This window comes from Melampsora larici-populina (genome assembly GCF_000204055.1).
Source record: "Melampsora larici-populina 98AG31 unplaced genomic scaffold MELLAscaffold_19, whole genome shotgun sequence".
NCBI classification, from domain to species: Eukaryota; Fungi; Basidiomycota; class Pucciniomycetes; order Pucciniales; family Melampsoraceae; genus Melampsora; species Melampsora laricis-populina.
The window spans coordinates 747,350-762,222 of NW_006768783.1; the positions used below are offsets into that span (position 1 = coordinate 747,350).

At 42.0% G+C, this 14,873-nt stretch overlaps 2 protein-coding genes across 2 annotated transcripts; one reads left to right on the forward strand and one right to left on the reverse strand.

Annotated features, from left to right (window-relative positions):
• Positions 1-4,410: 4,410 nt before the first annotated feature.
• MELLADRAFT_86597 (uncharacterized protein) lies at positions 4,411-6,268 on the reverse strand (the record flags this gene model as incomplete). The annotated part of the gene is made up of 3 exons (XM_007410264.1): positions 4,411-5,669; positions 5,710-5,724; positions 5,845-6,268. 3 exons carry the CDS (start codon positions 6,266-6,268, stop codon positions 4,411-4,413), a joined length of 1,698 nt encoding a protein of 565 aa, XP_007410326.1.
• A 4,712-nt stretch (positions 6,269-10,980) lies between these two features.
• MELLADRAFT_106709 (uncharacterized protein) lies at positions 10,981-14,262 on the forward strand (the record flags this gene model as incomplete). Its single annotated transcript, XM_007410183.1, has 9 exons — positions 10,981-11,299; positions 11,457-11,756; positions 11,803-11,974; positions 12,150-12,278; positions 12,614-12,648; positions 12,809-12,984; positions 13,052-13,475; positions 13,549-13,839; positions 13,931-14,262. The coding sequence occupies 9 exons, from the start codon at positions 10,981-10,983 to the stop codon at positions 14,260-14,262; spliced, it is 2,178 nt and encodes a 725-aa protein (XP_007410245.1).
• Positions 14,263-14,873: the final 611 nt, after the last annotated feature.

A 14,873-nucleotide genomic window follows, 5' to 3' on the forward strand; every position in this document is an offset into this window, starting at 1 on the left:
TGATCAATCACAGCATAAGATTATATTAGTTATTGTTGGTTTTTGAAGGTTGTTACCATTTTTGAAAGGTTTAAGGGATGATATACTCTATTAGTTGATGTTTTTAGTGTCTTGTTCCCCTTTTTTCTCATCGTATACCTTTGTTATAGTGTTTTTAATCATCATTAAATTACAATACAACCTATGTGCCTTTTACAATCAGTCAAATTTGAACTTCTGTGGTGTTTTATAAAACTTGACCAAATTCTTACAAAAACATATAAAAAAATTCAACTTGAAACCCCTTGAGGGTTCAATGTGTGTACTCTTATCATTTTGCATATTTTTGCCCATTTTCACCATCAGTTTTGAAGGTGGTGTGAAGAAAAATGATCACATGAAATATCATGTCAGAAACTCAAATTATGTCTGGAACTAACAAGATTTGGGCAAAAACCTCACATACCCACAGATATGAGAAGTTTTGTTCAATTAATTCAGTACTTGCGTTTACAAAAGCCAAAACCAATTCTGGATCATCACGCTACTCAACACTATCTGGACCAATCCAGATAGCCTAGATGGGAAAGCTAACATATCCACTCTATAACTCACTGACTCTAGTGTGTAAGAGTGTACGAAACCATATGTCTTATATCAATATGGTCTTATGGTTTCATTTCTAACTTTTTAATTTGTATATTTCCCATGTCCCGGTTTGTCCCATTCAAACCTAAGGCTATATCACCAAAGTCCCTAGGCTTCTTGGGGGGGGCCCTCTGACCTGGTAAGGGGCCGAGGGAGGTAGGACACCGGAACAGTAGCAGGGAGACCGCTTCCCCTTGACTCGGGGCGCAGACCTGAGCCTGCAATCTCCCACCTACTGTGTCCTGGGTCAAAATTCGTGGTAAGAACCCCCCAAGTTGAACTCCTCTGATACAAACTCAGTAAAGCAGTATCTTGATTGCGCGGATGAGATATCTTCCTAAGTATTTGCATAATTTAATCAACTGTTCCTCAGATAGAATGTCAACTTTGACGATAATGCATAATTATAAACAGCGCCGATCAATGTTCAATTTTTATTTCTTCCAAAAGACGTAATGTCTCTAGAAGTTCCTTCTCTGTATACTCTCTTATGTATAATTTATACGCTTTCGATCTCCATCGTCCTACAGCGACAATCTCCGCCAGTGGATAATTCATATTCCATCTTAAGGATGCCCCACCCACACGGAAAGAGTGACCGGTGAGCTTACTCCCTTCTTGAGACTTCCAAGTGTCTGAAAATATCTTCTGGCATCTTGCCTTCGTTAGAGTTAATCGTCTCCCTTCGCGTGGGTAAGAGAACACCGGGTCATCATCCGTCGCCTTTGTATCCACAATTAAGCGCCAAATCGCCCCTACCGGATCCAACAACGAAGCCTGGGATTGGCAGTGGACTTCTTGTATCTCCCCCACAGCAGCCGTCTTCGCCGCTCTAATTTTTATTCGGACATAATCTCCTTCAGGATCCCAAATCAGATCCTTCACCTTCACCTGGTCGGCCTTGCACGACGATTTCACCAACTCCCCCAATCTAGCCATCCCCCAAAAGGCCGTCAGCGCTACCGTGTAAGCGACGTGATACTCAAGATTACCATCTGCTAAATTTTCTACCAAGTTAAATAAATGACTAATCAAAACTGGGTCCTTCTTCTGACTAGGCCCTTCGCGAATCTCCAACTTTTTCGCCGCCTTTAATACAGCTTCTACTCTTGGTGTTTCCTTATGTGGATATTCGAAACCGTGAAAAAGGTGCCAAGCCTTCACCCCCGACAAGTAAGTCCTAATTGTGTTTGACTTTATCGGAGTAGAGTTGCGATTGACTTGATCTGGATCCAATTTTGGACCTGCCCAAACTGCGAAGTGACAGAGTACCTCTGGATCGATCGGTAGTAATAGATTCCTCGGGATGTTATACTCTTCTGCGAATGCCATCAACTTCAACACTCCCGCGTTGTAATGTTTGAGTGTGGCCGGGGTCCACGTTTCTCCTTGCAACATATAAGCTTTCACCGCGTTCGTTTTAGAAGAATCTATTCCATTCTCATCTTTCAAGAATTCCATTACTAATAACTGTTTGCTATTGGGTTAAGATAGGGGGGATTTCTTACGAGACAGACGATAATAGTTTCTGATGAAGGTAATCTGAAGACTGCCTTGGAGAACTGGTTTGGTAAGGGGTTCTCCAATCAATCGTTCTCAAACTTCAATGTCCGATCGGGTCGCCGGTACTCACATCTGAAACGTTATCTCACAAGGCAAGGGGTAATCAATGGTTCACATCATGTTTCAACAACATTAATTTCAAAGTACTTGTTGGACGACAGATTGTAAGTCTTCTGGCATGTCAATTACAATAATATCATCGTTTGAACGTTTGTCTTTACCTCTCGACAAAAGATCGGCCAAATTATCGCCAGATTTTACCCGTTTGGCCACAATATCACAATGCAACCTCTCCAACAATTTTTGGATCTTTTTCCATTCTTCGTTGACTTCGACATCCCCCGACTTCCGATTATCCACCGCTGCTTGCAAAGTGGTATTATCTGTGAGTACAATAAAGGACTTTCCACCTACCTCGCTAAAGGTACTTAGCATAACTAATCCCAAACGAATGGCCACTGTCTCTGCCCACGAAATATTTCGTATACCTCTAGAGGCTACACCGATATTCCAACCTTCTTTGAGATTAAACTGCGCCCATTTCGACCCAACCAGAACTCCTATTCCTGTGAGTGATGCATCACCCACCCACTCTACGTCAATTGGTACCTGATCGGGTATTATACGTCTCGGTTGGAAGGATTTCATCGCTAAGCGCCATTCTTCCAGATCTTCCTTGACGTCGTCTGGGATCTTCCTCCTCGCCTCTGGTACGTGCCATTGATTTTCCCAACGGTACAGACTCGACATATAACACTTTAGATGAGGTACTATATGGGTTGTATGAACTAATCTCCCCACAAACTTCTGTACCCGCTTTAGGTTGAAGGACTCCCCAGGTAACAAAAATTCTTCAATCTCTTCCACTCTAGCAATGAACTTATCATCAGGTAATCGTACTGTACGCTCCTTTGAGTTCCAAATGAATCCTATATACCGTTGTTCTTCTCCAAATTCGTGAACTTTCTCTGCGTTGGAGGATACACCCATTTCCCAGCTAAACTTTACAATATCTAGTATCGACGTAGGGTTACTAACTTCTTTGACTAGTAAGTTATCGTCCACCCACCAAAAGGCTGTAGTAAGATTAAACGCTAACACTACAATCTGTTTCCACAGATCCGCTGGTCTTCCGAAAACACCGCATCCAGCTACCCCACCAAATTGTATTCTTGAATCCAACCACAAACGATTTGATAAATCCATCAAAAACAGGAATCGCCACTGGGATGGGTGAATAGGAATTTGCCGATAGGCTTTTTCCCAGTCAAATAAGGCAAGCAGATAATTCCCTTTATTATCTCTAAAGAAAGCCGCGACCACCTTGAAGTCGTCCCAAGTAGTGGCGTAGTCTCTCTTATCGACAAAACTGTTTACTGATGGAGTGTCTTCTACGTCATGTGGGAAGGATAAATAATTATAATTCTGAAAGACCCGTCACCGTTAATAACACTGCCCATCGGGCTGGATCTGAAAAAGCCAATCTTCGCAAACACCTCTTCATGAGTGAAGGGTCCAAAAATTCGGTTTGCTCTCTTTTCCTTTTCTAGTGTATTCTTGATTTTCTCCGATGCTAATTTTGCTGAATCGTGATTACCAGGAGTAAACCACTTACGATTCCCCATCGTGTGATCCGGAATACCCTGGTGGAAGCCTTCCACGCAAACTTTGATTACCTCTCTCGCGTCACCTCCTATATTAAAACGTGAGACTAGGGACCTCCACCGAGATAGATTCAAATTGCAGACAGCATACTCTCGGGGCCAACGGCTATCGTAACTTCTTCCTGAATTTTTATACGGTAGTAACCTCACTAAACTTATCTCAGGTGTAACTCTTAATTGAGGTCCGTTTTCCGGTGACGCCACAGCTTCTCGCCAGTCATAACTAATCACCATTGGCAAGGTACGAAAGTCGCAAAAAAGTAGGTCAGAATCAATCAACACACTTGTCACATGACGTTTATTTCATCGAGACGGAATATCAAATGACGGATATCATATGTCAAAAAGGGAGAAACAACACAAGCGGTCAACAACAGTCACAAATTCGTCTATGATTGGCCAATATGGCACCTCAAACTCGTGACGGGATCAATCAAGAAATAAAGCACAAATCCGACCACATTTGGTATGCCCATCAAGTTTGGGTGGAAGGTGATGAAGTACGTTCAATAGGAAAGAAATTATCTGAGACAACAACAACATCTCTGTGTATGGCTTACTTTGCCTTTCCGCCTCCCCCGTATTTAGGACCAGTCACATCTCTATTGCGCTCATCGCGTCTTTCATCTTGGCGCCAGGACCCGCTACCTTCACCTCTTCTATTAGGGTATCGATCATTATCTCTACCACCACCATTTCGATCAAATTCACGACTTCCACCGCTTCCGGTATAACCACCGGCACGACCTCGACCTCTCACTTGGCGACCATCTCCTCTATGATCCTCCCAATTGTGATAATTCTGTCCGTAAGTAGCACTTCCTGAGCCTTCGAAGGAGGATTGTTGATTAAAATGTTGCCAAGACCGAGCATTGGGCTTACTGTAGTGAGTTGCCTGATTTAAATTAGCATTTGCGCCCGTGTACGATTTTTGTGTCCCGAAGGGGTTATAATCCCCGGTGATTGGATTAACATTCGATTTTGCTTGACCTTCAGCGTATGGATTGATGTCTTGAAACCTAGGTTGAAAATCCCCTAACCGTTCGGTTTCGTTCCTAGCTTCACGTTCTTTAGTCTCATCTCTAACTGCTGGGTTGGCTAATTTTCCATCTGCGTTTTTAAAGGTCATCACACTACATCTAATAGCTTGATCATATCTAAACGCCATAATCCATGAAACTTTCTCTCTTTTAATAGCCAACACATTCTCTCGATGAGTCACGAAACGGTTCGCCAGTTCTCCATGTCCATAATAACGAATATAGGAGAGGAACAAATCGAAATCTGATATCCATTCTCCAAATTCCATCTTCCATTCATCTGGCATAGGTAAGCCGTTGTAACGATCGTCTTCACTGTCTTTCTTCTTTACGATCTTCTGAGACTGGCGAACTAAAGCAAGTTTCAACCATCGCGTATTAAGTATAGACAGGGGGATATATCCTTCAAAAACCTTCATTTTTGAATCAAAGTAAGGTAACAAAGCTACCAATCCGTCAGCCTCGATTCCAGTATCGCTCACTTCCACCTTCTTCTTTTCGGTTTTGGTGGGCTCATCGTCATCTTTGGTCAAATCAACTTGGTTGGTGACTTTCTTTTGAACATGTTTGTCTTTAGATGTATTAGGACCAGCGTCAGACGATCGATTTGCAGGAGTCTTATTAGCAAGAGCAGTAGATAATCCATGAATTGCTGGCGTAGTCGAACCTGGGTTACTGATCACGGTGAGTCCTTTTGCATGTAACCAAGAGTGGAATCCAGGAGGGGGGCTTTCACCAACACCAGACGCTACATTTCTGCGAGTGGGAGAATTTGCTTTAAATGAAAGAAAGAAGCACAAGAATTTTTAGCTGACTAATCTCTACAACAACTCATACGTCTGAGGCTTCACTTTTGAAGTGGCATCACCATAGGTGGGTTGTCTCAGTTAAACTTCGCTTTTTTTTGCGGCATCACCTGAGGTGGTCATTGACAAGTATTTGTGGCTTACAATTTGTCACGTTATTTATATTATCTCTCGATAAAAGACCAGACAAATGAATTACTGAGGTAGTTGAAGCTCTAGGCGTTACGTCGGTTATAGTTGCTTCGGTAGCGTCTACATTCTGATCTTCGTTCCTATGTTGGTCAACAGAGGTGCGGTTTTCTTCACCGGGTACAGTTAAAGTAACAACCGGAGTGGCTGATTTCTGGGTAGCATTCCTAGTAGAAGCAGCAGGAGTTCCACGACCACGACCACGACCACGACCACGACCACGCAGACTTTCTACTGATCCTCGAAGGTTTTGGACAACAGGAGTAGGAACGACAACTTCAGAATCAGGTGGAGGAACAGAACCTCCTCTCAACCTGTTGCTAGTTCTCCTCAAGAATTCGTTAAAGTTTTGCGTATTGGTGTTTTTGTTGGTAGACATCCCTAATATTATCTATAGGAAATGACAATAGAAAAAGGAAAAGTAAAAGTTCTTCTTCCGCGAATTTATTGACTAAATGAAATTCTTCGTTGTTGATAAACAATCCAAAGAGGTGTTTGTTTTTCAAAAAATATACCTTCAAGCCAAAGGCTTGCGTAGCGAGAAATGAGAGGAGAGCTAGAGAAAAGATTTCCAGTTACGAGCGTGGGATAATGGAACTGGGGAGTTGACGCTTGACGAGAATTTTCACAGTTGATGAAATTCTCACTTGACCTGAAGGGGGTCAATCTAGCGTCCGGGATGTATCTCACTATAAGGATACTTCCCGTAATTTGCCCACAGTCCGATCCCGCTTGTATCGTGGAAATAGGCGGTACCGTCGTGCCTTTGGGTACCGCCCGTCATTAACACAAAAACGTTTTTCTGGCAGCCGCGAGCTAACACACTGGACGTAGCGTACCTTGGACAAGCTAACACAAAAAATCAAATTGCAATAATGTAGTTTTAATGTGCTACAAAAACGTGCTAACAGCTAAAAAAACGTCCAAAACACTAAGCTTGTCAATCCACTTTCCCATAGGCCATGTCAGCAAGGGCTTGTGATTCAGCCTATTGACTTCCACTCAATCTGACACCTCCACATAGCCACATTTGGCTTCCTACAAGCCTTTCAATATCCCATGTTTGAAGTGATCCTCAATTGCTTGCACAAACATCAGCTGCTGCTGAAAAGAGCGGGAGCCAATCTCTGCAGCAAGCAAGATAGTTGCCAGCAAGTGATGCAAGAACTGGATACTTGTTTTGCTTGTTCTGTTTGAAAGAACAAGAGTAAGTCTTCAACATGATACAATTAGATATATGTGGTGGACCAGAAGCTTTGCTTTGAGAGCTCCTCTGAGAAGGGGTTGCCACCATGGCAAAGCAATGATGGAAATTTTTGGAGAAGGAAAAAAGAAAGTATCACCAACGGGGGTCTTTAAGTTTCCACACCAGCTTGAACAAAAAATTGAACCTGTGTGTTGGGGGTGAATGTGTTGGGGTTGAAGGGGTATACAGATGATTATCACATCTCAACATCTATCCTCTCAGTTGGTTACAACTGATGTGATTGGGGATATTCACCTTCAGGGGGTGAAGTCCTCAAATCATTGCAAGGGTATGTCAACCAAAGCTCACAGCTGCTAACCTCAAATCTTGATGTCTGTTAGTGTAGATGTACAGATCCAGCTAACGCTACAAACGTAGTGATCCAACTTATCACAAAATCCAGGATCTTGTAGCATAGATCAACGGAAAGTGTTCTGTTAGATGTGTGAAAAAGTTAGGCTACCAGCTACTCTAACACTTTTCTAGCGTAATTGGTCCAGTGTTGCCAAAACCTGTGTCTATAATGTTAATTCAAGTGCTAAAGGCATTGGAGTAATAGTTTCTAGGCTATTTTAGGCTTACTGCTGTGTACAACTATTTTTGTACCTTATTCGGTCTTGGAGACATACTACTGATAATTGTGTGCAGAATGTAGAGCCAAAACAAGGTTTCCATAATGTCAAAGCATTACATGTGTTGGAGCAAAGTTGACAATTTTATTGATTTTGTGAGGTCATGGTTTAAATTGCTGCCGGTTTTGGACCAAACTGGGGGTTCTGGCATCATATGGACTGTGGTTGTGAAAGTTTGAAAAAATATGCAAGATAATTGGAATGCACTGTAGTATTCAACCATTATTTTTCAAGATTTTTCTGACCCCTTACAGCTTCTATATAATTTTGTGTGGTGTCTTACTTTTCTGAACTCGGTGGTCAATTTTCAATCTGGTATAGTGTATTGAGATCATTTCTTTGGTTCTTTATCAATTTCTTTGTTATTGCAAAGTGGTCATCAAGTGGCCTTGTGCTGACTTTTTTGAAGAAGGCAGTCTTAGGCAGCTTCTAATAGTTATATAATACTAGATTATCCCTTCTTAGGTGTTGTAAATCTCTTGTTGAGCTTTAAATCCTACACCGTATGTACAGGGCTGTTGATAAGTCCTCACTAATGTAGGGAATGTATGGGCTTGGGATACAGGATGAGGGAACTGATTCTAGAACCAAATGATATCAAATTGATTTCTTGCTCAAAAGGACACAAAGAATACAATCAGTAGTTGATTCCCTCTAATGGGTACAAACAAGATGATCAGATGGAATCTCACCAAAAGGAAATGTTAGAATAGAATGGAAAGGTAAAGAAGAGAGAACCCAATCAAAACTAAAAATCAACTAACAGTATATATATGAACATTGCTCATACAGTTATAGATAGAATGTGACATAGATTAGAATGGTATTAGCATAAACTATGATTTAACAAAACTCAACTATCACATAGATGACAATCATAACATAAGAAAAATAGAAAAGGATAATGATGATGAGGTAAATGTAATGAATGCTCACCTGGCTCAAAAGGATACTGATCATACACAGCCAACATAGATGCCTTGGATTGAAGAATCCAAGGTGTCATTGGATTGAAAACCTTGGACAGAATCTTTCCAAGGTTCTGATCTGAGGTATCTTTTTGCGCCAAAGGATACCTCAGATCAACACCTTGGACAAGATTGGTTTATATCCAATAATGCCTCGGATTGAAAAATCTGAGGCATCTATGTTGGCAGTGATACAATCAGCTGTAGATTCCCTAGAGAGCCAGAATTGTGTGTCATGAATTTGAGAGATATAGGATTCTTGGTTAGGTCTGATCTTCTTATGAGTATATACATGTTTATAGCTGTAATTATATCTCTTTGACAGCATTGCACTGTATCACAAGATCTTTGGGTTCCATGTTCTTTTTGGTAAACAGCAACACTTGTTGTGTTATAAGTCTCTTCTTTGTACTGTTGTGGATGTTGAATTGTGAAACAGGGTGTGCCACATCAATCAGCCCTCCTGTTTATCGTTGTGGTGCTCTCTGTAAGGTCATTTCCAGCTGCTATTTGTGTGTTGCAGCACAACACAGAGGCAAATATGCCCAAGGCAGAGTGCTGTGTTGCTGGCCAAGGGTTGGTACCGCCTAAGTGATTACTATACTACATGAGCACAACTCACAATGGAAAGTGTATTCTTTCCAGCAAAGAAGCTACATATATGAGTAGATAGTCCACATACTTGAATGTCCTTGTGCCTTGTTCTAAATGCTGAAAAATTGGATAGGCTCTTTTGAAAAGCTGCTAGGCAAGCTTTGCAAGATGGTTCTAGTTGCTTTTCTCCACATTATGCTCTTATCTATGTATAGTTGCTACTATCAAACGCTTATGAATTTCAGCTCAAACCTTCAAATTCAATGTGCCTTCTCAAAGTTGAACATTTCAAGCTCCTAAGACCATCTCCCCAATGCTCAACCTGGTTGCTTTCCTTCTATAGATTTTCTAAAGGATCTGATCACAACTTTGTTTTTCTTTATTTTTTGTTGTTTTTTCATTATCAAATTTCAAATTTCCACTCAAAAACAACACCTGGAAAATACATGGAGAACTGCAGGCCAATGTTTGGAAAAGCTATATATGCACAGACATAAGACTGAGGATCTCAAATTTGCTCTCAAATGACCAAAATGTTGAGTTTTGAGTGAGAACATTGGATTTGGGCAATTGTAATATCCATCTGGAAAATAAGCCTTTGACAGCAGCAACCATGCAGTGAAACCTCTGCAATGTGGTGTACTTGGTGGACACCTTTTGTACCAGATGGTAGATTTTACCACAATCCAGAGTTAAAATCTCTGCTGAGATCAACTTGGTGGACCAACATCCAACTTTATATTGAGGATACCACATTTTTGAAGACTGTCCTGCAAAGGTTTGACTGTATGAGAACTGAGAATTTACTACATAGCCAAAATGACCCATCAGACAGGGCATTAGTCAAAATTAGTCCAATAAAAGCCCTGCACAGCACCTGAATGTCCCAACCTGAGTTATTAGCATGATATATCATGATTAGTAGGTCCATGGATTATAAAATCTGGCAAGAAATAAATAAGGGTATTTCAAAAGGTAAATGTTTCAGAGATCATAACTGAGTACAATGTATCCTATCATCTTGGAGCATACAGGTGCACCACCATGCTGTAAATCTGTGTTGTAAGGAGGGTTGCACAGATCATTTAGGGAAGGCTTTGAGGTATTAAAATTGAATTATGTAAACTTGTAGCATAATGGGGGAGGTGTGTTATGGGTTAGTTGCTCATTGATTGAGATGGTTTGCAGAAAGTGTGGTTGTAAAAGTTGGAGTTTATGAGAGAATTAAGGTACAGAAGGATTTAGGGTGCAAGTGGAAGAAGAACATCTTGGGCGGTTTTGGCTTGCATGTAGAGAGTTCCCTTAGCCAAGTATATGTTTGGGGGTACTGGCTGTGGATCAAAATACCCAAATTTCCCTACATCACAGTTTATGGAATGTGGCTGTGGATGGATGCTCTTAGTCTCTTGCTCATGTGGAAAAAATGCGCCTGCATCAGAGCACAATGAAAAAATATGTTAACATTGATTATAATTGGAATCACATCATGAGTCAGGCAACAAAATGATGGTCAGTTAAAAGCTGCCTGTAACTTTAAGTCCTCTTTCCGCACAAATAGGGTACTGTCAGTCTTTTCATCGTTTTTCACAAAGATAGATTTATCTTCAATCCTCAAGCTTGATTTCTCTATAGGACCCTCACCTCTCACATCATGAATGATGAGGTCGTAGCAAGAGACCCGCCCCCAAGCGCGCCTATTCTGGAGGCTTCCCGGCGCGGTAAAAGCACCGCGCCTACCAGCTGGGTCGGGAATCGGATGCAGCAGGATGCAGCGTCCAATTTCACTGTCAACCGTTTCGGCAACACTCTCACGGCTAGACACCAGTCTCACTCAGATCCTACCATGTCCTTTGACGTCGTTTTCCCCGTCGCATATGATGCTCCACAGCGATCAAGTATCATTAGTGCTGAAAATTATAATGATCGCATCGCGTATGTCTTCGAAGACATGTCTGTGCTACCCTCTCACAGTCCGTTATCAGCGTTGAAGATTCGCCAAGGAGATATTCTCGATTATGACTAAAATAACTGGCATACGAGGAGGCGACGCTACTTATATCAATATGACATCGCCTCTGGCTCTAATTAGAACGGTCCTTGTAGCTTTCTGTGATCACTGCTGTGCAGGCTCGTATGCCTTGGCAAATCACATGGCTCGGAACTCCCACTCATACCTCGAGTCTTCTTCCAAGGCTGACTATAGCCTAACGCCCAATATCAAAGCTAATGGCCAGAAAGATTTGACTTGGTCATTTTCTTGTCGCGCGACGGAATCGTCTTCAGGGAAGAACAAGGCATGGTTTTATGAGACCTGCTTTTGTAAACAAGATGGATTCAGCCCTGATATGGTTATTCGATCTCATATCATCACCAGATTAGATCTGGGGCCAACTCCAAGATGTCGATTATCAAAGTTTGGAATAAATGGTAGACATATAAAGAGACCCTGGGCAATCGATTCCGCAGAATATAGAGACTCGGCGTTTTGATCGAAACACCTATCAAGGATCGCAGGTCGAGTCCACGAGTCCAGTACTGTACAAGGGACAAAGGCGCTACCATATTGGGTCCAATGTCCTGCAATGCTTGGCCAATCCACAATCACCCTCCGCGGGTTACCTCAACGCCTGGAATGCCGCTCGCGTGTGAGATCAATCGGCGCAAATAGACTCTCGTTGAAGGTTGAAGATGACTCGATCTGAAGTTTGTAGGACTATCATCTTCCCTGTACGCGGGAATTTTCTCGGCTATTCTGTCAGACGCATTTTCAACAAATAGGAACAGAGAGGTGGGGTGCTCCATCTTTGTTTTACTTTACAGATTTGGGCCACTTGCCGCGAAATCACTTGAAACCAATCGTTGTGCACATTTGACAATTTGGCTTGACAAGATTGCAGCAATTGCATCCCCGTCTTTTGGAATGTTCTCGCCGATCATTTCAATGCCTCGGTCAGTCTCCGACCGCATGATTGAATATAACCTCACGGATCAAAACAACACAGGAAGTGGTGAAGTTCTGTTTTAGATGCCGGGTGTAAGTTGGCATTCGGGCTTATTTCAATACATTATGTCTCCTGATCGCTTTTTTATGATAAATGGGTGAAAACTTTTAAGAGATTCCATACCTGGTCTATATATACTTGATTTGATTCTGCATGCCTCAACAGATTGCTTCTCAATCATCTTTTCCCTTCATCTAAGGTTCTCGTCAACTTGAAAAATCCCAGGTGAAATCTTCAACCCACTTCAAACATCCTATCTACTCTCTTGCCCAAATTCACTAGCTTCCTGCAGTCTCCTGATGGAATTGATCATGCGAGTAATAAATTGGGTTCAACTAAGTTTTTTATACTTTACTTTTGCCATGGGAATGGAATACTCAGGTAATGTTGCCATGTTGGATACTTCCTTGGATTCCAAATGAATACAGACCATTCAATCTCCAATGATAAACAACATTTGAATGATAGGGGGTTTAGGGTTGGTCGGGCAAGATGCTGTGACGGGCGCCAGCTTTCAGACCAGCACCTTCACTGCAAGCGTCCTGACCAATACCACGCACGCAAAAATCGATTTCGTCCTTATAATTCCTCAATCTAAACTCGGATGGATCGCCATAGGACATGGTACGAGAATGAGCAACTCGCGGATGATGGTAAGAATATCACTCAGTTTGAAGCTTCAAAAATAATCCTGATGCTATCCTTCCCACTGGGAATTAGATAATTTGGCCAGTAGGTGAACCAGACGAAGAAAAAGGTTGGGTGATCTCTTATCGCAGCACAACCGGGCACATACTTCCCAAGTCACTACGTATTTCAGAGGAGGAACCTCTGCTGAAGATACATCAATCAAAATCTGTGAAAAAGAGCACTGTTTCTTTCAATTTCATCCGTCCTCTCAGTCTGGGACCGTCAGATACGTTGAGAAGAAAACCTGCACAAGAGTTTGTTTGGGCTGTTTCCTCTTTGCGCCCGCCAGGAATGGAATCGAATGGAAGGATACTTTATCACGATCTGGGATACGGGCTTGTCAACTTAAACCTTGATGAAACTTTACTTCCAAATGGTACCATTAGATCCGAGACTTACTCTCTGCGAGATCTTACTCACTCTTACCGACATGACGGGCTCATCACAGTACACGGTGAACATCTCGAGATTTCTTATCATTCTTGCAGGGAAGAAAAAGTTCCATTGATTCAAACGATTTTTTTTAGCAACGGTGCTTTCGGTAGCGTGGATATTCTGCGCTCCAGCGGCAGTCTTATCTGCACGATTTATGAGAGCCAGCTCATTAGAATGGGTGAAGATTCATTGGATCTTACAAATCTTCACAGTCCTATTAACCCTGATTGGCATAATTTGTGCAGCTTGTGCTGTAGGATCTGGCTCTCATTTTGATAGCCACCAAAAGAAGATGGGTTTTTTTGTGGTGATCGGAATGCTATTCCAAGTTTTGGAAGGATACATCATTCACGCCTTTTCAAAAAAGTCAGAAACTAAGAGAGGTAAGAGATTTTCTCTGATGAAAATAGAAGTCTTCTATGATTTAGAACTTATTCGATACTAAACTATAAATCCTCTGCTTTTTTGTGCTAGCATTAAAAAACTGGTTGCATATCATCTTCGGATGTTCACTTATCCTACTTTCCTGGGCGACAATCGTTTCTGGTATCGAAGAATGGGAAGCCCAGGGACGCGGGACGCCAGTTTCCGTTTCTGTAATCATGGGGCTTATGATGGGGTTGGCTCTATTTCTTTATGCTATGAGATTATGGCGCACAAGACAAGATCAAGATAAAAGTGAAGGTGACAAACAAATTCAGTCGATGATTGAAATATCTCACTTGGATGTGGATGGCCGATTTGATTCCTCGCTCGAAAAAGAGTTGCTTGAAGTGAACGTGTTGAATAGAGTCAAGGGGGAATGATGCCCTACCACTTGGAGATGAATATATCGCTGTCTATCTTGTTTTTGTGTTATACATCTTGTCTCATTTTGGGGTTTAGAGGATATCTTTCATTTGATTATGTAGAGCTAGTTCGCAATTTGTGCCGATGCTGCATTTTACCTACAAAATCCGAGTCCTGGCTGACACAGGCATTCTTCTTTGAGCCATTTTCCATGAGGCATTGCATTTGAGCTGGAGCTAGAAACTTGAACAGTTCATTTCTCGAGAAGAATATTTTCCGGCCTCCACTCTAGGAAGATTGTGGCGGGGAAGCCCAGAGGCTGTTCGATACACGCTGTTGTTCAGGAGTTCATACAGGTCTGCAATCATTGTTAGCTCCGTTCGACTCGTGTGGTGGTAGCTGGTAGCAGCCTCCACTTTTGGTACTTCTATACTCTTGGGTCTCTATGAGCCTCTACTTTCCAGTCTTCTTTACTGTCGAGGGTGGCTTTTGAGTCTCGGCTGCCAGATCTAAAACAAGAGCCAGAAATGGCAGGAAAATCCTAGATCAGGGTGCAAGAGTGGGTCTCTTTGTAAAGCCTGTGGCATCTTTGCATTTGGTAGGTATATATAATAACATAGTAAGCAGT